The 27,782-nt window shown below is 38.8% G+C and overlaps 1 protein-coding gene across 1 annotated transcript in view; it reads left to right on the forward strand.

Annotated features, from left to right (window-relative positions):
* GUCY1A2 (guanylate cyclase 1 soluble subunit alpha 2) overlaps window positions 1-24,309 on the forward strand; it is a 147,430-nt gene extending 123,121 nt beyond the window's left edge. The window contains exons 7-8 of the mRNA XM_061457786.1: window positions 13,832-13,986; window positions 23,397-24,309. Of these exons, the coding sequence (XP_061313770.1) occupies window positions 13,832-13,986; window positions 23,397-23,604 (363 nt within the window). The 3' untranslated portion in view covers window positions 23,605-24,309. The remainder of the gene's footprint in view (window positions 1-13,831; window positions 13,987-23,396) is intronic.
* Window positions 24,310-27,782: the final 3,473 nt, after the last annotated feature.

Consider the following 27,782-nt stretch of genomic DNA (forward strand, 5'->3'; position numbering starts at 1 on the left):
CTATAGTTTTATTAGTAAGGTTTGTAGCTAATTTGTTTGTTTTTTTCTTGGGTGCACATTCTCCACAGATGACCTACTAAATAAATGCCATCTTAGAAAAAAGTCCGTATCATAAATTTTAATGTTCATTTTAAAAAGCCCGTTAATGTAAAGATCCCTTTCCCCTTACCTTTTTTTCTCAGTTTCTCTACAGGGGGGAAAGCACTTTTCTTTCTGGTGCTTCAAATGGTTGCTCCTTCTTTCTGCTTTTGTCACATGGACTTGATCATATATCATCTGATAAAATTTGAATTCATTTTTGAAGGTAAATATGTGGGTGGTTTTGTTAGCAATTTAAAGGAAAAAGATTGTTGAGTTTGTTGCTCTTTTTATTTGTGGGGAGAAGAATTTGTGTATTTCACTCCTGGTTTTCAGTTACACCAATTACATATATGACATGTATCTAGGATATGAAAAATATAGTGCACCAGAGAACAGAGGGACTCTCTCCATGAAAATGCATTTCTGAGGAAAGGAGTAAAGAATCAGACTAAAAGGTAAAGGAGTTGTGAGCTCCTGTATGCAAAGATTGAACCAAGAGACAGCTTTAGGTGAAGAAGTTGACTGGACAAGTTCCAAATAAAGCACAATTGGACAAGAACAACAGCAGGAAAGAGGCAAGTAATGATAATGCTGGATAAGCAAAATCCAGGGCTAGGCATCTGTGTCTTTCAGCTGCCAAATCCAACCAATTACCAGTATTAAAGGTTGGCTGGGCAGCAGCGACAAACAATCAAGTTGTAGATATGCCATACTGTCATCGGCTAGTTCATCCAAAGCTAAATTAGTGTTTAATTTGTCTAGTGATTTTCAAATGAACATGCAAGGATAATGGAGGCTTAAAGTCTCTTTCTTTCTTGGTCTTTCTCACTCACACAAATAAAAGCACAAGTATGCTTTCATTTCTATGTGTATATGCTTGTGGATTATAGAAAAATAAATTGGTAAAAGCTTGTGAAGATAGGCAAAGGAATCTCAGCTAAGCCTATTAGCATGTTAGAATTTTTGTGGTTGTAAAATGCATAATATATATAAAAGGAATTAATATATTTATTATATTTGCAATTTTTTACAAAATGCACAAGCTAAAAACAGATGTATCTCTTCCTATGCTTTATTCTTTACCAATGTATCTCTGAGAGGGGGATGACTGAGAGACACAGAGGCAGAGATCACTGAATGAAGTGAAAGAAAGTAGATAGACTCAACATTGTACTCTTTCCTTCCCACAAGTGATTCACCTTCATCTGAGAGCAATTTGTCTCCATCTGTTTGGATTTTGTCATATTCTTGACATCATCAGGTCTTCATTTGCTAATTGCTTTGAAAATAAGGTTGAAATCTTTCTAGTCATGAAAACACTGAAACATTCAAGTTCATCTTAAATATTATTCTTAAAATTGCAATGCAGTTAATTTTGTCTGAAGGAGTTCAAACAAACAGTAAAATACTATCTCATTTGCATTCATGGCACATCTGACATGCAATAATGATTAGATACTCCTTGCAGTTTTGCAGCTAAATCTAGGAAAAGAAAATGTTACATTTTATGTGAGTTACAGAGTGATTTTTTCATTAGCCATTTTATTTACAAATCTCTTTTTTAACCTGTTTTTTTTTTTGGTGAAGGCAACAGAGCTGTACAGAGTACTCTCTGAGTTCTGATGCTAGCTTTTGGTATACTTGTTTTGTGGTGTCAAGAAAGTTTGATTGACTTGCTGAAGTGCTGGCTATACATGAATCATGAAAGTCTGTTAATGCTTTGCTAAAATCCTCAGTTCTAACAATTCAAAAAGGGTGCAAAACAGCACCTCTTCATGCTCATTTACTTTGTTGTATGAAGTAGGTTTTCTCTACTAGTCAGATTTGATTGTCTGAAAGACTCCCAATTTCACTGAGGAGGAAATTCACTTTCCCTGTGTATATCTGAAGCTCTGTGACAGTGAAGTACAAAGGCCAGTTAGGAGCGTCAATAAACCCGTTCCAAATTATAGCCAAGCTGAAGTCTTCTTACACTCTTGCTTATAGGATCCATACAATCACAGAGTGTCTTTTCTCTTTGTATGAGATTGCCATTGCCTACTAGCTTGCTCTAGACTTGTGGAGATCTACCCCAGAGGAGGGTAAGTTCTATAAAAGTCATTGTCATCATCTAGCTCTTATATAGTCTTATGTTAAGTCTACAGAAATTGAAATTCTTAAAAATGAAGTGATGAACAAACAAAGGAACATGGCATCATCATTATTTTAGAGATGAGATGTATAAGGATGGTCTAATACTGTGAGCTGTTCAAACATTGGAACATACATAGTATAAATTATCTGCACACCCATCTGTCATATGGAAACTTTCTGTAATTTACAAGCTAATTTGTCCTTTAGTTAAGCTAAGCATTAGAAAGGGTGATAGCGGTCATGTTAGACATTTAGTGTTCAAATCTCTATGATGGGAGTAGTGCCCTAGCTTTCTTCACAAGGAAGCAAACTATTTTTTACCTATCATAAATTGCAACACTAAGTGTTCCTTATGCACACATGTCCTGGGTTCAGCAGTAGCAGTCATTTTTCTCCTCCTTGGTAGCTGGTGCAGTGCAGTGTTTTGACTTTCGGCCTGGGAACAGAGCTGATAACAAGGATGTTTTGGTTTGGCCAAGGTCTTTGTGAGCCTCATGCTCTGCCAGGGAGGAGGGGAAGCCAGGAGGAAGCAGAGACAGGACACCTGACCCAAACTGACCAAAGAGGTATTCCATACCACAGCACGTCATGCCCAGGATGTAACTGGGAGTTAGCCGGAAGGGCTGGAGGACTGCAGGGTTGGAGGAGGTATCAGTCGGAGCTTGGTCAGGCTTGGGGGGCGAGTTATCGGTTGGCTGGTGCTGAGGTGTTGTATTCTCTTCCCTTGTTATTTCCTTTATCATTATTATCATTGGTGGTAGCAGTAGTGATTTGTGTTATACCTTAGCTACTAAACTGTTCTTATCTCAACCCGTGGGAGTTGCATTCTTTTTGATTCTCCTCTCCGTCCCTCCGAGAGCAGGGGGAGGGCAAGAAAGGGGGGGAAGTGAGCGAATGAGTTACCTGACTGGGTTTAAACCACGACAGCTCTTTTGGCGCCCAACGTGGGGCACGAAGGGTTGAGATAACGACAGATCTGACCGGATTAATAGTCACTCGTCACAATGCTGATTTATTGGCTCTCAGAGCTGTTCCTCTTGATCTCACAGCTTCAGAATGTAGTACATTACTTAGAGCCGGTATTTGCTGTGTTAGTGTTTATCAAGTGTGGGGCTTGGGCTAAGGTTCTTGTCTCACTGTGCTTTATGGCAATGGCTTGTAATACGGGCGGGCTCCAGCAGCAGGGCGGGAAAGACGTGGCCGTGGACTTGTACCTGGCCGTCCGGCTGCTCTTCACCGGCCTGGCCCTCACCCTACTCTCCCTCTTGGTGAGGCCGCGGGGAGCCGAGGGGGAGCGGCCCCGGGAGCCGGCGGCTGCTGAAGCGGCCCGGGAGAGCGGCCCCGGGGACCAGGCGGCGGCAGGAGCAGGGCCGGAGGCCGCGAGGGGACGGCTGCCGGTGGAGGAGGTCGGGGCGGAGGAGAGGAAGGAGGCGGCTGAGGAGCAGCGGGAGAAGGCGGCGGAGGAGCCGAGCCCCGCGGAGGAGCCGAGCCCCGCGACGGCCGAGTGCATTCCCCGGAAGCCGCCCGCCGAGCCCCAGGAGGATGCAGGAGACCACGCAGCATTTCCCAGCAAGGCAGAGGAGGAAGAGCTGGACTCAGAGAAGCTGGTGGTGGGAGAGCCGGCAAGCACAGCAGCTACACCAGCCCCAGTGACAAGTACAGCAGCATCAACTGAGAGTTCTGAAGGTTTTGAATGGGTATCCTTGGGACCTGCCTGCTGATTGTGATGGGGATCAGCATGTTGGCACACACACAGTGTTCGACCCACAACCATTTTGTCTGATCTCAAAAGTTAAGCAGAGTCAGGTTTGGGTCTTGTCTGGGGTTAGACGACGATATAGGGGGACCAAGAGATTTTCCCCAAGGCTGGAGAGTCATGAGTGGCAGGGTGTGTGGGACAGTATGGGCAAGTATCTAGTCCACTGGGCCCCTCCAGTGCTTTGGAAGCATCGGAGATGGAAGGCAGCTGTATGGAGTCCCCGGCAACAAGCTTCAGAAACTGCTTAAGGGGACAGTGAATTATTTTGAGCCTGGTGGGCCCATGGCACTTCAGGTCATCAGAGCAGAGATGCAACACAGAGATGGACTCATGATCAAGGGGTGGACTTAGCAATGGACACTATTGCCCAGGTTATTCACGAATGTGAACACTGCACACAGTCTCTCCTGCTCTGGAAGACTGTTACAAGAGATGGAGCCTGGCATCATGGACCAGATGGACGCAGCAGCTTTATAGGGATTGGTCCATGCACTAAGATAAGAGTGATGGTATATTGAAAATGTGGGATCTGAGCATGACGAGTTACCTGACTGGATTTAAACCACGACAACACATTTCCATGTCATCATTCCTTATTTACTGTATTTCCAAAGAGGATCCATGTTGACTTGTTTCTGGCTTTTGTCTATATTTAATCAGATATATTGATGGTTAGAATGAGAAATGTGATAGGAACTAGTCGCTCCACTTCTTCAAACTTATGAACAGGCCTATTTACAACATCTGGCCCGTTGTTTTGTCATGTCTACTGTGCCCATATGAAGGAGGGGGATTAATCCATTTTTCATCTTGATTATATTTGCCTTGGTGTTGGTTGTGAGAAGCTGGGGCATCCAGTAGAAACTACACACTTAAAATGTAGCTCCTCTGTGCAAAAAGTATTAAGCATTTTGCAGTGTTAAAAATTTAAATGATGTAGTCAACAATTTAGGTCTCCTTATCAGTGTATACATATATGTACAGATATATCATTATTGTATATAGCCTAGATAAGTTTGCTTCTAATAGTAAGACTGTAAGATTCTTGTATGTCAATGGTTTCTGTAGATATTAAAGCTGTTAGGCAGCAGATCCTTGTTGATTAGTGCCAAGCTTTTCTCAAAGCCAAGCAACAGGAATTTCATCTATATATAAAAGCATGTACTATGATCAAAAGATGAAGTATGACTTTTCGATCAGAATGTCATTTCGTTTTACAGTCTCAAGGCTTGAAGGCTAGATTCAAAGACCATCATGTTAAAATACCTGAAGAAATTTCTGCTGTTCTACAAATAGAATGATCTTCTGACAAGGTCCTATCCATCAACACCTGTTTCTTTGATAATTTACACACTCTTTTTAGGCCCAGAAGATAAAAGTGTGTCAACTTTGCCAGTCTGACGGTTGAATTAATCTCACCTATCTTTATCTATCTATGCATGATGTGTCGAGGCTAAACTTACCATTAATGTCCCTCTCTGTTCTGCCAGTAGGGTTAGACACCTTTGGTAGTGATTGATCCAGCCCTTCCTAGGTGCAAATTTTGGAATGTGAATAATTGCAGCCTTGACATTATTTACCTTCTTGGTTTAGAAGAGTCTAGAAATCTAAAAGCTCTAATGAGCTGCTTAACTTATGGGTGGTTGAAATTAGTGAAATCTACCTTAAATGAGTAAATTAGCAAACACATTTAAAACTGTTTCTTAGGGTTAAAACCCTTGTGACCAACTTATTTTTTAGGATCCAGCTTTTCTGTTCTCCTAAATATTTTGAGCATGTGTCATTTATCCTTGTTAAAGTATCACCCAATCCATTCAGTATATGTCATATGATGGCACTGTGAGACAAAGATGTCCTCCTACACTAAGGATCAAACAGAACTTTGTGATGTTTTTTTTTTTCTTTTTTGTGTGTCAGTGGAGAGGAGGCTGGGAAAAATCCTCCACTGCTATGTGGGTTGGTTTGCTTGAATGATTAGCTCTTTTTAAAGTGCCTGAACACACAGATTCACACAGTAATTAAATTCCTGCTTTGGAAATGACTATTCAAAGAAAACAATAAAAAATGGTTTTGATTAAATGCTGCATCAGCAACAAAATGCAACATTTTATTGGTGAGGGAGCAGCAGCTTATGAAGAAGTACATTAACATTAACATTAATATCCCTTCTCTGGAATCTTAGGGGAACGGTACAGGGTGTATTCTTCTACTCAGCAGCTGTAGAAATTCCTGTTTACATGGTTTATACACCCCCCCCCCCAAAATACTTCAAGTTAGACATTTTCTCACAAATGACACTCATTCTCTTTTAACCTAGACCCTGAGCAGTGCCAAAGTGAATTCATGTGATGTCTCAGGGCAGAATTTGGCTCACAAAACCTTGCCCCAATATAAATTGCATTGAAAACTAGTCTGAATCTTTGGTTTTCATTTTTTACTCCATCTAATTCTATCTCCTTTTGCTGATGAAGACTCAGAGAGGTATAAAATCACAGAATCACAGAATCAAAGAATTTGCAAGACACCTTTTAAGGTCATCTAATTCAACCACTATTCAAATCAGAACTAACTTAGATCACAGTGGAAGACCTTAAGTGGAAAGAGAAAAGGAATTTCAGCCTTCAAGTTTGAGGCTTCTTTATGTAGAAATGCTTTGTAGCACCTTGTTCCACATTCAGGAGAGATGACTGCATGCCAAGGCTATAGTCCAGGGATGTATGTGTGCAATGTTCACCACATTGGTTATGATTTAATTTTATGCCTTTTACACAAACCGCATGATTGCTTTACCCAATAGCTATTTATTTATTTGTCTGTCAAAAGGAATTCAATGTTTGTTGGTTTATTACTGCATTTTTTATTGACCTTGTATAGTTTGCTGAGTCTTTTACTTCAGGCAGGGTGAATAATTCTAAGTTTATGAGCAAGAAATCTAGGAAATTCTCATTAAAAAAAAAAAAAAGAAAAGCTAAATGTTCATTTCTTGGAATGTTGTTCAAATATGGGGGAAATATATCCTGTAGTTTAGTTCTATAGAACACCTTGTGAAATTCAAAGTGATCTATATTTTCCTCTGAGCAGGTCTGTTCCTTGGCAACAATTCTGTAGTGAGCTGTACTGTCATATGTCCCCTTCCAGAAAGACACTGTGATATTTATAAATCTATCTAAGAATACAGATAACCCCCACACTAAAGCATATGTCAGGGCAAAGCTGTCAGTCCTGTCTGCTTGCAGTTCTTTGAAGGAGCACATTGACTCACCAGCGTGTGGCCCTGATTTCAGACCTCTGAGCTCTGTAGAGTCTATTTTACATTAATACATTTTACAAATAAATGCCCCTGTGTTGTGTATGCTGAGATTTAGAGATAGCACTGTTGTAGAAGCTGCTACAAAGTACTAGAGCAGATAGCATCGTACAGAATTCGGCTCATCTCTTTGAAAGTATCTGGCTGCGTGTCATGGACTGGCAGCCATGAGAGGTGACTTTTTCCTTTCTGAAGGACATTTCAAGGGCAGAAGGGAGAAGGTCCTTATTGACGCAGACCATCATATGTATGTTAGGGCAGAAAGTGAGGAGTGCTTCATTTATCTGAGAAATGGTAGTGTACAGATATCCATGTACGTTATTGAAACTGATGTCAAAAGTCCTGATCCAGCAGAACATTTCCTATTGTATTTAAATGTTTTGCTGGGACATCCATGTGTCTGGAAGTATTTTCATACATCTACTACTTCATGTCAGCCCTGCACTCTGCTGTCAGCTCAGCACAAAGACTTGACCTTCTTCCGCTCAGTCACATTATTAAGTCTTGGAAAGCTTCAGGCTGGCTGAGTGGGGCATTACTTCTGCCCATGATAGTTTTCCACTGTGTCAACTAATTCACAGCCTTCCCTCACTTCTTCAGCTCACGTCTGTGTAGGGCAGGCACTTCTGTGATCATGAATTTTGAGTCCTTATGGATGCTATTAACCCGTGAAGGAATCAGACTTCTCTTTCTAGCATGGGATTATTTTTTTCAGAGTCTGAGAACTGTTTACTAAGGTCCTTCCCTCTGTGTGTGCAGTGTGAAGTACAGCTACTACTCCCATGAAATATTACGATAGCTTATATTTCAGGAGGAGCTGTGAATGACAAACACCTTTCCTCTACAAAAAGGATTTCTTTTGGCTCAAGAAATCCCTGAACTAAAAATTACTAGTGGCAGAAATAATTTTGAAAATGAGCATGTATTTTTGCCCTGTGCTTACCAGAACACAGGTTACACATAGCTTCAGTTTGAATTGGAAAGTTTGCTTGCATTTTGTAACATCAGCTACTCTTTACTGGAAGACAAAAAGAGAGGTACCCACAGACTCCTTTCTCCAACTCTGCCTTTCAATACTGTTCACAAAGAACCTTTTCAGCTCAGAAATCAGTCTTCACTGTCATGTACTTTTCCAGTTCTTCATGCTGTCACCTATCAGGAAAGATGTCTCTGATGAGTCCTTTCTCTGAATTAAACACAGGTTATGCTTTTAAAAATCAGTTTGTAAGTCCTTGAACAAGATTGCAGATACTTTTGCATAGCATCATGTACATAAGAAGCTTGAAGCGTAATTAAAAAATCAGCTAATTCTCCTTTCAGGAATTGTTACAGCTTGAAACACTGTTTTATGGTCTAACTAATAAAGGAAGATTTAAAGGTCTTGTAATGCAATGTTCCAGTTTTGACTGAAGGGAAATATGAGGTTTAATGTGTTCTGTTGGCTATCAACATGCAGACATATTTTGGTCAAAAATCAAAGATTTGAGGAGATTTTATGAAATTTTCTTGAAGAGACAAGTACTGCTTCTCAGACTGCAGAATGGTGTCTTGCCACTTGCATTTTAATGTCAGAGTTTTTTTTCCTTGAAAATTATGTGGGGAAATGAGAGGGAAAGGAGAATGCATTTTTCAACAGGGTTTCAAAAGAAAAAAATCTTAAGAGCTTTGAAGATAAAGCAAATTACTGGATCTGCTTATTGTGAACATACTGGTTAACAGAAAAAACTGTGGAGGAATAAATTAGCAAAGATGAAATTTACTTCAGGCACGCCACTTCACTCCTTTACTTTTTCTAAAATATTTTTGTGTCTTCACTGTACAGTGAGTGTAGATGGGTTGTGAGTTTTCAATGTTGCGTTTTCTTTCATCTTACTTGGATTAGGCTTTATTTTGATGGGAGAATGCTGTTTTCAGTATCGTGCCTAAGAAGCCATTGGGGCTATTGGAAGTGATGGAAACTGCACAGCAAAAACAGACCCCAGCGCTTTTATTTATAAAAATTAAAAATCATGCTTTGGCAATAAGGAGGTGTAAAGGGGTTACATACAATTCTTCTAAGATTCAGTGCATCAGAAAAACAGAACAGAGCACTCTGACTTTTCTGTCTTAGCCCAGTCTGGACTATAGCTCTCACTGATGCCATTTCTGGCATGTTTCCCCATCAGAGGATGACCATAGCTCCAGTGCTCCTTATCTTTCCCTATGAACCTTCTTTATCTATTACTATTATACAAAACCGCTATCCTTCCTGTCACCTGGGTTTTAGCCATTTCTGCTCCCTGTGCCTTATTCTACAGGTAATATCCAAATACTGCTACATTTTCTTTAAAATTTTTAGAAGCTTCTTTTCCTTTCCACATAGCTATGTCTTTCCTCTTAGCCTCCATTCATCAGTGCAGGCTGTTTTTCTTTTGTGCTTCTGACACTCACATCAGCTTTTCTTCACCTTACTATTACTGCAGCTGCTGCAAAGACAAAATTAATTAATCTCTATTCTCCCTGTCATTTTCCACTCTAAATCTTTCTATTGCAGCCAATTCAAGTTCTTCCTCTTTATCTAAAAAGCCTTTCATTCATGTGGCTTTATGTTTCATTTCCCATTGTGACTTCTGATATTCTGCTCTAGAAATGTCATTTGCCTTTGTCCGTCTCTTCACTGTTCTGTAAATATGGGGGTCTCGTATTTTCTGGGGTTTTTTTTTGTTTTAGCCTTGGTTGGTTGGTTGGTTGTTTTTTTTGTCATGGCAGTCTTGTCTTTGTGATAGTTTCCAAAGAGCTGTCTTTCCATCTGCATGCATAATGTCTCTGAACTTTACATCTCAGTTGTATGCTGCCCTTTTATATTTTGCCAAATAACTAAGGGCAGATGAAGGAGCCATTGTTACAGATTAAGAGCATAAATTTTATTAAACTGCTCAATTTAAGATAGTTAATACATGCATAATGTGTTACACATATTTATAGTTGTTATGGACATAATATAGTTATTATGGACAAAGAACGCACACTAGTGTTCCACGTAATTTGCATTTCATATGTTATTAGTAATCTTTACTGATTAATTATCTAAACTAATAAAATTTTCTGTGAAAGCATTGATAAGGCCTGCATATACAACAGAGCTTGGGAACTGTAAGTGTACATGTATAACTGTTATTATTGTTCTAAGTTGTCTAGGCAGATTTTCTTTTGCTGCAAAGTAAATGTGAGATATTGATGTATCCCAGTAAGTGTCTTGTTAATAATTTGATCACACGTTTTCTCACTTCATAAAAAAAGGCCTTAAACTGTTATCACAACACTTTTCAACTCAGTGAGGAAAAGGCAGACTAATTTATCTGCAGATGAAGTAAAATCTTAAAAAGACATTTTTATGAAAAGCATATTTCCCTACAAAGTAATACACAACCAATATAATGGTTACTCTCAATATAAGAAAACATACTATAGAATATTTCATGGCAATAACACCACTGTTGCAGGCTTTTTTCTTTTAGCTAACCATATAATGAAGTAGAAGTGAGGCTTTATTGCAAGCCATTCGTGGTGTAATTTTGTCATGTATAAGGCATTTATCGCTATGGTTTAATGAGAAAACCACATTAGTTTTCTTGCACCCAGTGGAAACTTCAGTTTTCACACTCTCATTGGCAGCTGTATGTGGTACGTAGTTTAACCTGTGTTTGTGAGAACATCTGCATTTTTTATTGTAGGAGAATATTTTTTAAAATAGTCAAAAAAACTACAGAACACAAAATGTTCTGTACTCAGCCAAACCAAGGGTTTTTTTTAAAATCTTTTTAGGTACACACTATAGTAAATAGAAAAGTTGTCTCGTTCCTACTGAGGTCACAAAAGACCTAATGTATGTAGATGGTTGGACTTGATGGTCTTAAAGGTCTTTTCCAACCTAGTTAATTCTATGATTCTATGTACTCCTGAATGAAATTTTGAATATCCATTTATTTTTGCTCCTAGCCTCGGTTTTTCCATGGCAGCTGGCATGGCTTTAGCTTCATTCACCTAAACTTGCAAAGGAAAATACTTTCTGTTAGGGTGGTAAATCAGATTGCATTTTTTTTTAGCCAGTCTGACAGTGTAATGCCTTGGTTTCTTTGGCACATCCTGAAAAGTCTTAACCACAAAGGCCATTTCCCCAGTGTCTTTTTAAGAAAATCATGAGAAAAGGTCTTGAAAGTATTTACTGTGTGAGTGCAGTTCTTCAAGAGATCCCAAACTTTTGCTGCAGAGAATATGGAAAAACACATGGATTTGGAAATCCTTGGGAAGTCCTCTGTCACTGAAACAATGAGTGATAAAAAACTATGTAGACACTTACAAAGAATCACTTCAGGAGTGAAAGCAGAAAAACAAGCAACTACTTTACTTTTCACCACATATATGGCAAAAATAGATTTTATTTTCATAGTATAGTTTTTGATAGCAGATTTTCCTTCCACTCTAATATATAGTGTCATTTCCACTTTTCAACAGCAAAACATAGCTAGTGCTTTTTCTTATAGTTTCAATCTGGCCTTCACATGTGGTTGAATGTACCTTAGAAGAGGTCACAAGTGATTCTTTAATGATTCCTAAATAAATGTGCAGTATTAGTGGAACAGATAAGTAGCATTAACTCTGTTCTTAAAATTGTGTGCAAAATAACTGATCGTTCTACAGTCTCTTAAAACCAAGGCATTGTAAATGAGTTCTTTATTATTTATCAAAAGCTGACAGCATACTTGCTTTTCTGTGAGCAAGACCTTCTGTTTGTAATCTTTTGCTGAAGGCAGGTACAGACCTCACTAATACCCAGAAGGGCTGCTTGATCACTTCTTGACTGCAGGATCACCTTTTTCACTGGCAATGAGCAATGGAGTTTAAATGTACATTGTAGCAAAAGCAGGAAATCTTCATGCCCCAAAACATGACCAAAATAATGTAGGTGTGATGAGTTTGCACAGATGTTCACAGCCAAAGCAAGTTTGTGAGTGCTTCTCAGTCTGATAGGATAGAGTATTTGAAGGATTTCAGTAGCTGCCTTCCAAATTGTAGTAAAGGTTTGAAAGTTCAATTAAATTCAAGTGTTATTTATTCACAAATTAAAAAAAAAAGAAGACAATCCTAGTCTGTAATTAACAGCATTTTTGTAAAGATTTTATGTTGCCTGTGAGAATGTTGTAAGTAGTACCGCACTGAACACAGAGCATGTTCTTAGGTCGGGCATGGGCTTAGCATATAGCAGATATAATTCTATACCCATTGTGACATAGAGGAACAAAATGAAAAGGGTGCTTAGCTGCATGGTAAAAACCTTGAACACAGGGGAAGAAATATATTCACTGGCATGATGTGCAGTCCCACATGTTTATAGGACTTTATGGACACCAAGGTTATCAAATGCTGGCATTTGCCTTAACATAAATAAATAAATAAATAAATTGTATTAGAGTAAGTATGTATTGTGTTATTAAAAAATGGGGGTTGAAAGACATAAGCACAGTGCAATAACTGTGAATTATGTCAAATGGCAATATTGATATAGTATTAGTTAAGTCACTCATTCAGACCCCTTCAGACCCTCTGTTTTAGTAGCTGCTATTTATTTTCTTTACATTATTTCATATTTTGCAGCAGTCCAGTTGCTATGAGTAAGAATATCCTCAGAAGGTATAAATATTTTACTTTCATTTTTTTTAATGTTAGAAAGTTAACGAGAAAAAAACTTTCTATTCGTAAAAATTTTTTTCTTTGCAAACACAATTGGTTGCTAGAATGTGTGCAGAATAATTCTGTTTCTTCACTCTGAAAGAAAATCGGTTGCTGACTCCAAGCTTTACACATCTATGTAATTGCCACATCTCAAACAGTTACAGCAGATAATTGCTATATTGTCACATTTGGTTTTTGTTGTTTTTTTGTTTGGTTGTTTTTTTTTTTAATTTGCTGGGAGCTATTCCTCCTTATTTTGAGGGAAATTCAATTATTTTATTAATTAGTGCCCTAATCTTCACCATCTTTACCCCATTGCATTATCTCAGTCTGACAAAGTGAGAAAGACACTAAACCGTGAGTAATTTGGAAGAAAAAAAAGTATGAAGAACATAAAAGTACCATATTCGTTAACTCTACTTTGCTAGTCTTTCTGCCATTTTGAGAAAATTTGAGCCTTTAAAGCCTGTGTTAGAAGAGGTGGCAAAAATGCCCCCCTATAATGTATCTATTTCTGTAATTTGATGGCTGATATTGCTGTAACTCTTGGTGATCTTATCCTATTCTGTTTATGATTCCTGTTTTGTTTGTCTTCAGCAAACATGCACAGAAGAAGAAATAGTTTTAGTGAAAAGATAACCCTCATTTTTTCTTCTTTTAACTGCATATGATTTAAGCTAGAGGAATGGGAGAGCATGTTTTCTTCCCTTTCACTCTTTCTTCTTTGGTTTATTATTTCTTTGAAAGGGTTGCTGTGACTGGCTTGTCAAAAAGTGCTAATGACATTACCCTGACCAGCACAAGAGAAACAGACTGACATGCTTCTCATGTTTTTCCAGATGAGGATAGGCATTCACTCAGGATCAGTGCTGGCTGGTGTTGTTGGTGTAAGAATGCCACGTTACTGTCTCTTTGGGAACAATGTCACCCTTGCAAGCAAGTTCGAGTCAGGAAGTCACCCACGCCGCATCAATGTCAGTCCAACCACATACCAGTAAGTCCTCTTAGCCTTTACATACTCTTTTTATTTCAAGCTGCTTTGAGTTAGATCTTGTAACTTGCCCTGTCCTCATCACATAGAAAGTTATCAGGGCACCAGGACAACTGGAAAGAGGTGTCGCATGGGGCTGTCAGTCTTTAGTTTGCAGGTTTGCATCAGAATGCTCAAAGGTGTCAGGCAGTGAAGGCAAGAAAACATAACAGGAAGGCCAACCATTCCTGCCTAAAATAACACGTAACAGAAGAAACGGGAGATGTCTCCTAAGGCACCATAATTTTATGCACTATTACAGCTTTAGCCTACTGATTTGAGTTCCACTTGCTAGGCGCAGTTCACGGAAGGAAGCGTATTCCTATTTGCTCAGAAGAAAGTCTAATTTACCAGTGAAGCCAAGCTTTCAGAGTATTTATGCATTCTTGAAAACAAAATTTCTGATGTAGCACTGTAAAGAGACACTTGATAGAATCATGTTTTTAATGTAGGAAAAAAGACAGAAAATGGCAAAGCCCCAGCCCTAGAACTTTGAAGAAATCATGCAAACAGAGACAAGGCTTGATTAAATCTGGTTATGAGGAACACCTCCTAAATAAAAATGAGGTGTTCCTTATTGTTCAAATTTGACAGCTTGACTATTAGAATTTCTGCTGCTTGCATTGTTACTGATTTACTCACTTTTTTTGGCAGGAGATCTCAATCTTACTCTTTTTTCCAGTGTTCTGTATCTGAAGTAATTTTCTGATGTGTGGTTTTGTTCAGGTGTCGGGACTGTTTCTTTATTAATCTGCATGCAATTGCTCAGACAATACCTCTTTTCCTTATTTTTTTTTTTTTTTATGCAGAACTGTGAATCTCGGTATTTATTTTATCCCCATACCTATGTAAATTAAAGTTTAAAATGGAATTTCTTCGTCCAAGAATGGAAGGGTCTGATATGCTGAAATATAAATGAGACAGAAGTTAAAAGTAATTCAAATTAGTGAATAAAATTACATTCTTCTGAAAGGACCATTCACTTGAGATCAGATTTACAGAAAGAGCAAGTATAGCTAATTAAACAAGAGGCAGAAAAACTGAATCATGAAGTGGGCAGAAACAGATTCATACAATTGTCTGTTAGTGTGTGAGAGAAACACAGAGCCAGCACAGTATTGGGCAGGTCGAGGGAGGGAATTCTCTCCCTCTACTCTGCTCCTGTGACCCCTCCTGCAGTCCTGCATCCAGCTATGGGGGCCCCAGCGTAAGAATCATAGAATAGTTAGGGTTGGAAAGGACCTTAAGATCATCAAGTTCCAACCCCCCTGCCATGGGCAGGGACACCTCACACTAAATCATATCACCCAAGGCTCTGTCCAACCTGGCCTTGAACACTGCCAGGGATGGAGGATTCACAACCTCCCTGGGCAACCCATTCCAGTGCCTCACTGCCCTCACAGTAAAGAACTTCTTCCTTATATCCAATCTAAACTTCTGTTTCAGTTTTAACCCATTCCCCCTTATCCTTTCACTACAGTCTCTAATGAAGGGTCCCTCCCCAGCATCCGTATAGGCCCCCTAAGGGGCCTAAGAAGGCCCTAAGAAGGACGTAGGCCTGTTGGAGTAAGTCCAAAGAGGCCATGGAGGTGATCCAAGGGCTGGAGCACTCTCCTTTGGAGGCAGGCTGAGAGAGTTGGGCTTGTTCAGTCTGGAGAAGAGAAGGCTCTGGGGGGACCTTAGAGCAGCTTCCAGTGCCTAAAGGGGCCTCCAGGAAATCCTGAGAGGGACTTTTTATGAGAGCATGTAGGGACAGGACAAGAGGGAATGGATTTAAACTGAAAGAGAGTAGTTTAGATTAGATATAAAGAAGAAATCCTTCACTATAAGGGCACAGTTGCCCAGAGGAGCTGTGGCTGCCCCATCACTGGCAGTGTTCAAGGCCAGGTTGGACGGGGCTTTGAGCAACCTGGTCTCAAGGAAGGTGTCCCTGCCCATAGCAGGGAGGTTGGAAGTGGATGATCTTTAAGGTCCCTTCCAACCCAAACCATTCTATGATTCTGTGAATGGCTAAAAGTAGCAATGAAAAGGCAAGGAACAAGTTTATCTTGCATGCTTCAAAATTTATATAAGAAAATAAAATAAACGTGCATAGGGAGACTTATAAAGGCTATTTCAAACCATACTTCCTGGCATTGTTGTAAGCATAAGAACAGACAGGGAAGAAGTCAGGAAATGACACTGCTGACATGCTGACATAGTGGTCATAGTTGTGCAGTATTACTCAGGGTTTCTGAGGGTGATCTAGAGGGTTTGAACATCATGCACTACCTAAATAAACAAGGATCTCATGCATCTGTATGTAACTGTGCTTAAATATAATTTGTAGGAGTGTATAATTTCCTGTGTATAAATAAAATGATTCATTGCAAACTTAGATGTGTTTATAGTTGACCTTATATTTCAGCAAATGTTTCTATTTGATCATACTGAGCTGCTGTGTACTCAGTTAATATTTTTATTATCTAAGAAGCAGTGTTTTCCAAAGTAGACAATTCTACAATCAGTATGCAAATGACAGAATTTTCAATTACCTATTGGCATTTATCAGTATGTGTTTGTGTCTACCATGGTCCCGATGCAAACTGTGATATAAGGTTTTGTGCTTACAAAGCATGCAGTTACTGGGAACACATCTAATACTTATCAATATTTTCATTTTACAGTACAGATTATGCATTATAAGACATCATCGGCTTTCAAATTATAATGGCACTTCAGAATGCCTATCATTGGTTTCAGACACTTCCTTGTGAGCCCATAATCAGCCTATGTAAGAATCAGAGTCTAAAATTATAAATATAAGATTTGATGTTGCCTAGCAGCAGCAGTGAACCTGGGGCAGCCTTTCTCTAGTTACACCTGCCTGGGCAGAGCTCTGCGGTGTGAAACAGCACCTTTTACAGAGGTAGCCTTTGAAGCTGTTGGGGATAAGAGCTAACTTCGGTTCACAATATCTTGTTCTCCTGACTCAGACAGGTCTTTTGATTGAAGGATTACAGAGCCCCAATTGCTTTGAATCACTGAGCATCGTAAAATGAAAGCACTGGAACAGCACTGGTAAAACTTCCACTGAAACATGGAAACTGGAGAGGAAGTGGAGGATCTCAGACTGGTCCCAGTTTAAACACGTGGCTGGGAAGGAATAACAGAAGAATAAAACATTCTCTGTTCCTTTAGCAAACTGGCAAATTCAGCTCAAGGTTTATTTAATTAATCTGAATTTAATAAAATTGCACTATTTTCCGTACTCAGGAAGTAAGGACAGTGAGATTCATGAGACTCTTCTTTAGCACAGAAGAGAGATTAACTATTTTAAAATTATTTGTTTCAGCCTAAATAATGATTTTTATCAGATATTAATATAATGTACCTACATTCATCCTGTTTCCCTAATAGCATTACTATGTAATGTCTTGGGATCTCTAAGCAGTTATCAAAAGCAGGTAAACGTAATTGTTGCTGTTTGTCAAGTAACTGTATTTAAAATGAATTCTCTTCTTCTTCTTCTTTCCGTCTCTGGTCTTTTCCAGCATGTATTTCCCTTGTGGAGAAGGTGCTTTCTGGCATCAAGTGTTGGGTGCAGATATTTTCCATTATTACATTCTGGGCAATAAACCTGGGTCCTGAGCTTAGGCAACAATGAACAGCCTATGTCCTACATCCTTATGTGATATAGTAGAGAAAGCAACCAAGCGTACCTTCTTATTGAGCTGGGTGAAGTCACTGCTGGTTTATCTGCAAAAATTGCCCCTCAGCTTTTAAAACTGATCAAAACCTGCAGAATTTTGAATAAGTTTTTAAACTGTTATCTCACAGAATGTTGTATGGAAGAAGTTTTATTAAAGGTATTAAAAGTCACTGATTGACATCCACCGTACTGAGCTGCATTTGATAAACAATGCATTGCATTAAAAATGTCATACCTAGTCCTTTCATAATCTTATTACAATTGATGTGTATGAAGAAAAACACCAATATATGAACTTCCATACTTTAAAAAAATATAAAGTGCAATCTGATATTAATTAGATTGAGACATAGTCAGGGTTTTTTCAGTCTCCTGATCTTTCTGGTTTGTATTGAAACAGGGAAAGATTCAAAGCTACTAGATTTAGAAAGAAGTGCACTGATTTTTGGCATTACAATAGCATATTTGTACCTTTATACAGTGTATTTTATGAGCAGCCTACCAATTTTTCTAATGAATGCCATAATAATTATAACCTGAATTCGTATGAAAAGAAATGAGCTGCTGTATGCTATCAAACTAGATGGCCAGCTGGTGAAGTGGCCAATGCTTGTTGCCACAGAGGAAGGGCTCAGCAGTCCATCAGGAGACAGAATTTGTATAACCCATCTGGGAAGCCATTCATTAAATTTTCCTAATTTTACCAATTAATAGGTGCATGTGAACATGGTTAGCTACAGTTTTCACAGTTCTTTAAGAGTTAGGGTGGAAAGAAACTTTTTTCTGTTGATAGCTATCCCTGTGAAAGGTAATATTTATAGAAGATTGATCTGGCCAGTTTGCTTTTCTTGGTGCACACTGTAATTAGGAAGGCAGTGCATGTGCTCCTTTATTGAAGTGCATTGTATTTCTTTCAGAAATACTGTTCAAATTGTCTATAGAAAACAATTTTCCTGAAAGAAGTTTGCATTGAAGTTCAATTCTGAGTGGGTGCTTTTTTAACTCAGATTCAGCAAATTGCCAAATCCCATCATAACGTGACTATTATTTAAGGTATGTGGAACTTCATTATACAGAGGTTAAAATGTATATATGCAAACACAAAGCTGAATAAGTATTTAGCTCTTGTTAAAATCTTACTTGAATATAATAATTATGTTACACTGTTTATTGAAGCAGCAAATGCTGTAATTGTCATGTTTCATATCTAATTAGATATGAACATGGTTTTGAAGTTTATTATATAATACATATTTTATATACATATATATGTATGTTTATGGCACTTAGGAACTGTGGTAGAAGGTACATGTTGTGGAGGGCTTGAGGAAGACAGAAGGGAGCAACCTGTGCAGATGGAGATACCTTCACTTCGTTCTGGGGAAGCTGATGCTCCTGAACTGCTCCTACAGTCAGGTGACAGCAAGTGGCAAGGTTGGCAAGCAAGAGGAGGACCCTGACTGAGGACAGGAAGCATCACCACAGGGATCAGTTGCTTCCTCCTTACTATCTGTGGATTCTGGAAAGATTTTGCCTGACTGCATGGCCTGAAGGTGGCCTTTAAAACAAACCTGATGTTAAGGGCAAGAGAAAAGGCAGGCCCCTGAGCACTCCAAACTACACACTGTGCTGGGCTTCTGCGGCTGGAGAAATCTGATGGCATTTGGTGTGATTTGCAGATTTTGCAGGCATGTGGCAACCTGTGGTAGCCATGTCCAGCAAGCTCTAGTCACAGCAGTGGGGAGGAGGTTTCAAAGGTTTCCAGGCACTGTTCAGGCAACATGTTCTCTGAAGCCCTCATGGTGTAACTCCGGCTATTGGAGCATGCTGAAGCTTGGTGAATGCTTCCTCAGCACGGGTGCTGGAACTGAATAAGCACATGTGGTAATCATTTATTCCTTCAGCAGTGAAAATACAGTTCTCAAACTATATTGACTTTTTCGTATTTCCGATGGAGTTGCTACTGCAGGCTGCTAAGAAGCTGCTCCTCTTACTGTCTTGTTCCTCCCTTTCAACAGATCCAATTTGTGATTGCATCTTGTTTGGGAAAAGATGGAGGAAGTTAGCCCACTTTCACAAAAGAATTCGTAAGATATTTGCAACCATCCTTTCTACTGAGTCTGAGAATACTTTCTGTGTGTGAGTTTTAGTTAATCTTCACAGCATCCAGTGATAACCACAAAGTTCTGACATCTCTGAGAGATGGAGAGAGAAAGTGGTCTACTGCTTTCCAATGGGCATGGACAGAGCAAGAATAGTGTGGAAAGCATGCATTCAGCATAGACGTCCTTGCAATAAATTATTCTTCAACAACAAGTCTTTGTTAGTTCATTTTCTGAATATAGGAACTCAGTGTTGTAGATGTGACTGTTTCTTGCCAAAATAGTCTGAAATAAAATTACCTATCATCCCACCCATGCAAAAATGAGCTACAGCTTTTAAAAGCTTCTTCAAGATTCCCACTATGATCCCAATTTTCACTCATGCACAGACCTCTTGACCTTGAAATGCTTCTTTTTTCCACTAGAAAATAGCCACATTTTCTGTTTCTGTACTAACGCTTTTTTTTTTTTTTTTTAAATGAACAAACTGAAAATGATAAAAGAAGTGGGATAATTCTCAGATACCATTTCTTTTTGTCTAAAAGCTCCAGTATTTCCACCAGGGAAGGGACAGAACAAGAATTTAAACAGTTCTGGAAGGTTTTGGATTAGGAGGAAAGGTGTTAACAATAAATCAGCTTTAAGAAATTATTTTCCTGAAACTTCAACAAAGAAGACAAGCTGAGGGCAGATGTAGTTCCAGACAACTTATAGGAATGCTTAGGTATCCCGATCCTCACAATGTAAGCACTGAATTGTAAATTGTATATCCAACCACTTGAGTGGTACACAGAATTTTGAGCCTTTGAATAACCTACTATAAGGATATCCTTTACAATAGTGCTGTAAGGGAAATCCACAGAACTGATGCAGGAAATACAGCTGATATAAATGGCAATATTTTCCAAATAGTTTTTATATGCATATTGCTGAACTGTGGAGGTTGTGTAACTACGGCTTAAGCTCTACAACTATAGGACAATCTAGGGACATTATGTAGAGTTTAAGCTACCATAAAATTTCCTCAAGGTAAAGGATAGATTACTGTCTCAGACTTTCAAAACAGGCAATCCGACTTCATCACAACAAAGTATGCTGATAATGGTCTGCAGGGTGAGGCAAACCGCCAGAACGGGGTGCCACCACCCAGGAAACCTTCCAGACCAGAAGGTTTTGTACTGGCTCTTCCCCTGAGCCAGAGGGGTAATAATAAAACTGCGTGGCTCAGCCTTGCCTTCACTGAGAATGTGCATTATTCATTCAGCTCCTTGGCAGAGGTATCTGTGATTCTTTGCACCCCTGAAAAGGACAAGAAACTTAGCAAGAGCTGTTGATCTGGGCCTTGGCCATCCACTGCTACTCTCTTTTTTAACCTAACAATTGATCTAAATTTAGGAAGGAAGGTTCCTGCAAAAAAATGTCCTCACTGCTATGCACTGAGGATTAGCAGATAACTTATTTCTGTAGCGTACACAAAGCTATAAGAAATCTGAGCCATTACCTCTTTCTCAACCTAGGAAACCAAATATCAGGACCAATATATTTAAGGAATCTGAAGAATTTGTTCTTTAGGAGAGTGTTAACAAGAGGCCATTTTTGTCCTGATTAAAGTCTTTCTAATAGTGATATTACAAGAGATAGCAAATTATTTTTTTTTGTTAAAACTATAAGCTAAAGTTAGTAGGATAGATCATAAGCAGCTTCCATTAGCATTTGGTAAAGAAGGTTTCCTGTCATGCTTGCTTGGTAGCTTGTTATCCCAGTAAAGTTTGACTGGACAATTTCTTATGGTATGAGGCTGATTCAAACAATATACCTAATATAGGAATGTGGATTCTACCACAAGTCACAGTAGTGGAGGGATTTCCAAAGGAGTATTTGCTTACTCACGCATCCCTCCTGGAGCATTTAATTGCAACCAACTTAAAATTCACAAAACAAGTGAATATAAGACCTTTAGTTAATATCTTGCACTTTTGTTCCATGAGGCAAATACTGTGAAATATCAACTAAACTCAGTGCCAGCCCTGAACTGAATCAAAGAATATATCTATATTTTACAGTTTCAGACTTGTGTAACTATCATTACAATTAGGTAACGTTAGGCTCTGAGAAGGAAACCATTGATTTTTAGCAAGGCCAGATGCTCCATAGCGAAGAGTCAGTTTGAAGAAGAATGACTACTGCAAAAGCTTGCAGATTTACTGCAGAAAGTTGTAAAAGTTCAACTGTTGCTTGCAGAAAACTAATTTGGGAAGCATCAAAGAGTTATTTCACTTTATTAAGCCTGCAGTTTTAAAACTCAAAATATTTACTGCAAGTATTGCAGAGAAGAAATAAGAGAAGCTTCTCTGTAGAGGCCTGCACAAACTGTCATGCAATTTAGAAAAGATTACAATATTTTCATCATAAATAGATTATGACATTCAAACTGCATGCTAAACAAAGACCTCCACAGAAGTTCAAAGGCAGAAACATTGTTGGATTTGTAACTAACATTATTTAAAGACTGGGAAGAAAATGACTTTATATTTCAATGAGCTCACACAGACTGTCTCAGCCAAAACCCATGAAAAACATTCAGTAAAGAAGTGCCTGTAGATGAACTGAGAATCCTGGAAAATTTGGCTGGCAACAGGATTCATTCATTCATTTACTTTCCAGAAGTAATCTTTTGAGACATTAAATAAGCAACGTATTGCAAAATCCACTGAAGCTAATGAAGATCTTCCCACTGATGCTTTTGATCTTCAAATTGATTGAGAGAAAGAATAAATGTCTTGGGAATGGAAAATACGAAGAATATTTTGTATATCAGAATTTCCATTACCTAAAAACTGCTCTTTTCAATGCTGCAAGGGATTGAGTATGCCTATTCAATTTACTGGAAACAAAAAGAAAACGTATAGAGTCATTTTCTTTATTTTGCAAGTCCAGATCTAGCCAGACACTTCATTGCTTCATGGCTCCTGTGAACCTGTATCCCTTTTTGACCCCAACCGGGAGTCCCAGATTAAACCCCTGGGTACCTCTGATGAATAGTGTCAGATTTAATTCTGGGTTTTACTGAAGGTGTATTTGCTGTGTTTGAAACTAATTTATGAAATACAATACTACTGAGTCCAAGAAGGGCACAAAGTGACCACCTGTGAGACTGTCACCTTCATACCTTCTTTCCAGCAGGAGACCTGGTGATAGTCATCACCCTGAAATGTTGATTTCTGCACATCTAGCAAGACTGGTGTGTTTTAACTGAGCCAAATGACACATTATGGATAAAAAAATATTATGAATTTGATTCCCTTTCTGATATACGACTTTCTGAATCCTAACACTGATTTTCAGAGAGTGTGGTTATCTGGGCCATATCCTTAGCTTATCTCAGTCAACAAAGCTCCTTGAAGTTGATGATGCTAAGTTAATATGTATCAGCCAAGGATCCTGAGGCTTTTTTGGGTGTAACATAATACTTTCAAGTAATTTTTAACTTAGGAATGCATAGGATCAGTCTCTTCCAGAGAGATGTTTCTTTACTGTGGTTTACAGGTTTTATGTCCTTTTGTCTGGTTGTTTTTTTCCAGGCTTTTGAAAAAGGAAGAAAATTTTGTTTTCATCCCTCGTTCCCGTGAAGAGCTTCCAGAAAACTTTCCAAAGGAAATTCCTGGGATCTGTTACTTCCTCGAGGTCAGAAGTGGTCAGAAGCCGCCAAAACCCTCCATCTCATCTGCCAGAATGAGAAAGGTTTCTTACAACATTGGCACCATGTTTCTCCGGGAGACTAGCCTATGAGGCCTGCTGCAGATCAAAGACTTGTCAAAAAAGCACAAGCCCAGAAATGGGTCATGACAGGGGAGCTAGAGGTTCTTTCTGTTTCACTGCCATGCTCTGAACAAGCAGTGAAAGCTCCATGTAATGTCAGGCAATAATCATTTAAAAAGGTGGGTGGTTGTTGTCAGTAACAAAGTGGAGATAGGGAAAAACAAATTAAACAACATACTTCCACTTCCAGAGGAATTTCTTTCATAAACTTCAGTCTAGCCCCTCTATGGCAAACAACAAACAAAACAGAGAAAAATCCCAACTCTCAAATTGGAGGTTGGTTTTGTTTTGTGCAGAAAGGATAATGGTTCTCTGTAGATTTGCACCAGCTAAGCAGAATTGAGAGTCAGTTCTGATTATGCATTCCTACATTTAATGTGTTCTTCAGTAAGGTAATGATGTTTTTTAACTTTATGAACAAACATTTCATACATATACTGTAGACCTGTTGTAACCTTCCTGTCAGGAGGAATTATAATTCAATACAAATATTGTAGTAATTTTACCTATTTTTATACATATTTCTCTTTCTGGATTATTACATTCCACATACTGTAAGATGAGTGAACTTAGGTAGCTTTCAGAAGAAGCTACTGTATATTTCATACATTCTACCTATCAAACCTTATTGTTATACAAGTGGGAAAAGTCATTTTTTGACTTTTTAGGCAACAAAAATAATATTTTACAAAAAAAACCCACACCACTTTGGTAAGTCTCTTTACCTGAGTTTTGCGCAAAAGCTTTAGGTGAGCATTGTCTTGCTTATATAAAATAATGTTCAGTATTTATTTTCCCTACAGTGCTGTATGTCCAGACATTCCAGGACAATGCAAACGAAGTGTAGAAGGTCAATGTGTTGACAGACAGAGTTCTGCTCAGTGGAGCTTGTTTCCCATTAAATTATCAGCCAAACTGAATTTTGGTAAAAGTCCTGGACTTTTTAAAAAAATGATCTTGTGAAAACTTATTCTGAGGAATTCCAGAAGACACTGGGAGCTCACTGGATACTGTTTGTCCATATTTTTTTTTTTTATAGGACTTGTGTTCCTAGTAAAATTATAATTGAAAATCCCATCTCTTATTAATAATGTTCATCTGGAAATTTCCTCTATTACTGGATTGGCTGAAAGGTCCCCTACTTTATCTAATGTAGACCAAAAAAATAATGAAAAGGGGAAGGCAGTACTTCCTAAGGTTTTATCCAAATGGCAGTTCAAGATTTAGATGAGTCCATATCAATTAAAAAAAAAAAAAAAAGAAGAGGCCAGTTCCTTGCTGTTTAAAATTAATATAGCTTTATTTTCTTCAATTAATTCAGTTGAAACAAGATGTGGATCTGTCCCCTAATAGGCACATTTTCTGGCATTTTTTTATTTCTCAGATGTTCCTTTTCAAAGCTAATAGCAGCCAGGTTTCTTCTGCAGGTGCTCTTCCTTACAGTCATTCTAAAGTGGGCCAATGTAGTTCTGCTGTTGCAGACTGTTAGTTGATACTTGTGCAGTGATTCCAAAGTGTCTTAGTTTTATATGGACCTGATCAAAGCTCACTGAAATCTAAGGTAAGACTTTAAACAGCACTAGGAGGCGTGAGATCTGCATTTCTGTAATCCAGAACAGAAATTATAGTAGTCATAACTTGAGGCATCTTTTGAAAATAAGTAAATTAGTTGCACCACATGTCCAGATTATCCAATTATACCTTTCTGTGGAGGGAATGACAGTGTTGTATTTTTTCCCTCTGAGGAGTAGCCCATTTCAGAGTGCAAATAAGTCAGAATGACACCACTAGCTTGTGCTGAATGTGTTTCAGGCTTCCTTTCCTTGAAGCCTTTCTGGTTGAGAAAGCATTTTCTTGAACCTATACAGACCTCAGCATGTAGAGGACATCTGAATGTATTATGTAGGGGTGGTGTTTTTCTTGCCTGAAGAGGGTAGATGCATGGGAATTAGCCTAGGAATGTACTCGAATGGAAATTCCCTTACTTTCTAAAGGAACACTGATGTTAAAGATTTCTTCCACTGATATTAGTGCATCCTTGGGTTTGGAGGAATTAATCTTTTATCTGCCTTGATAAACAACATCTGCAACTCTACTGCCTATCTGAGAAATGACTTAACAAAAACTGTTTGAGCTTGTGTTTGCAGAATTTCCATCCAAACTACTGATCTGAGAATTTTCTGTGTAGGATGACTCAGCCTATAGCCATTAGTTTGTATTTACACAGGATGTAGCGTGCATTTTTTTTTCCCTGGGAACATCAGTGAGACAATGCAAGAATCATAAATGGAACAAAGTTCATGTTTCATCACTGGAAGGGCAGCAACACATTTGTTCCTCTGATGTAGAATTTACACTCCTCTGTTTCTTCACGTATCTGCAAGTAGCAACATCTGCTGTCTTGAGTTTCTGTACAAAACAAATCTATCCTCTCTGAAGACAGAGGAAGGAGATCTGCATATTACCTGTACAAGGCAAAGGAAGTATGATGTGAGAACACTACCTGGGGTCATCAGTCTCTTTGCTGCAAACTTTTTCTGTGCACCTTCCCTCTGCTCCAGGCTCACAGGGACTAGACACCATGGACTGACCACAGATGCAGACCCAGTGGCCAACTTCTCATACAGAAGTCATGATGCCTAAGTAAGGAGAGGCACCAGTCATTCCCCCTGTCTCCCCCCCCAGCCCCCCAGCACTTTTTACAGATCATGTGTCAGATTTTTCCATCTGCTTGAATTCCCCATCACACACAGGTGATGCAGTGCCTAGAGGATAGGAACCCAGAGCAAGAAGCAAATAGTGATGGAAGCGGTAGAGTGGTAGATAAATCTTGTTCTGCATCACTCTGGTAATATCTACCATTCAAAGACAAAAGCATATGCATGGGAGAATTGCTGCTAGCAGGACTGTTAAAGTGTGGTTTTCTTGCAGGATCCCACAGAATATTTATTTCTTAATTCCAAAGAGATAATAGTCATTAACTGTGGTTGTGGTTTTGGCTTCACTACTCATTCCCACATCCAGTTTCAGAACTGAGTCTGTTTGGAAAGGCATTTTGGAGCCTGGAAACATGCCTATGCAAATAGAAAGCTAAAGCTTTTAAAACCTTGGAAATCTTGTATGGAAATTGCATATTCCAAAAAAAAAAAATCTTTGAGTCATTAGCCAGTCCTACTGCATTTCATGTGCCATTTCACAATGCTGTCTCCTCCTGTGTATACAGTGTTCCCTATGAAGCCCAACAGCAGTATGAGGTGCATAACTACCTCTTATCTGTTTTCCATTAATGGACATAAACCCAGGACAGTCCCTCTTTAATTTTTTTTCTGCATACAGCAAGCAGTGCAGAACTATGACATGTCGCATGCATTTAAAAGTATCAGCGCTGCGCTGAGGCTCAAACTCAATTGATGCTAATCAATTTCACATTGTATATTTTTTCCACTGAATAGATCCTTCTTCCAGATGATTTAAAAATAAATGCAAAAAAAACAAACACCCGGAACTGCTGTGTTGAATTACAAATTAGTATGAAACCTGCACCTTTTGTTAGGGCAGGTTTAGCTGATGAGTGGCTTTCAGATTCCTCAGCTGGCACTGACTGCACGAAAACTGTCATGTCACAAAGTCTGCAATTCAAAAGCAGCATCATGAATTTTTGTCATTTTCTGGGTTTTCCTGTTCCAGTCCCTGGCCACTACCTCACCTCTGCTGAGTGTTCAGAGCTCACTGAGGACAGCTAATTCGCTGTCCTAAGGCAATGTTGGAGCTTCTGGCTTCTGTTTGAAGTTCTGGTTATCTTTTGCAAAATTATACATGTGTAGTGTTGGAAATAGCAACATGCTAGCAATAAAAGAAGCATAAAATAGATTGTCAATCTCAGAAACATTTGGTTCCCTTCCTTCAATGGATAATACATTATCCATAGTGCTTTAGTTGTATTGAGGGTGCCAGTGACAGTAGAGGCTGTGGAAGGATTGAGGATTCAGGATTCTGAGTGTGCAGAAGACTCGTCAGGCAGGAGCTGATTGTCCCCTGCTAGTGTTGCATTCTATTTCCTGCTCTAGGTCAAGCTTCTGCTCTTCAAAAGACCTCCACTTTCCTGCCCTTAGCATCTTGTATTGACATAGACAGTAATTCCTGTTATT

Source organism: Pezoporus flaviventris, unplaced genomic scaffold, assembly GCF_033815535.1.
Source record: "Pezoporus flaviventris isolate CSIRO_AGI_PZ_B2104156 unplaced genomic scaffold, CSIRO_AGI_Pfla_v1 ptg000025l, whole genome shotgun sequence".
NCBI lineage: Eukaryota > Metazoa > Chordata > Aves > Psittaciformes > Psittacidae > Pezoporus > Pezoporus flaviventris.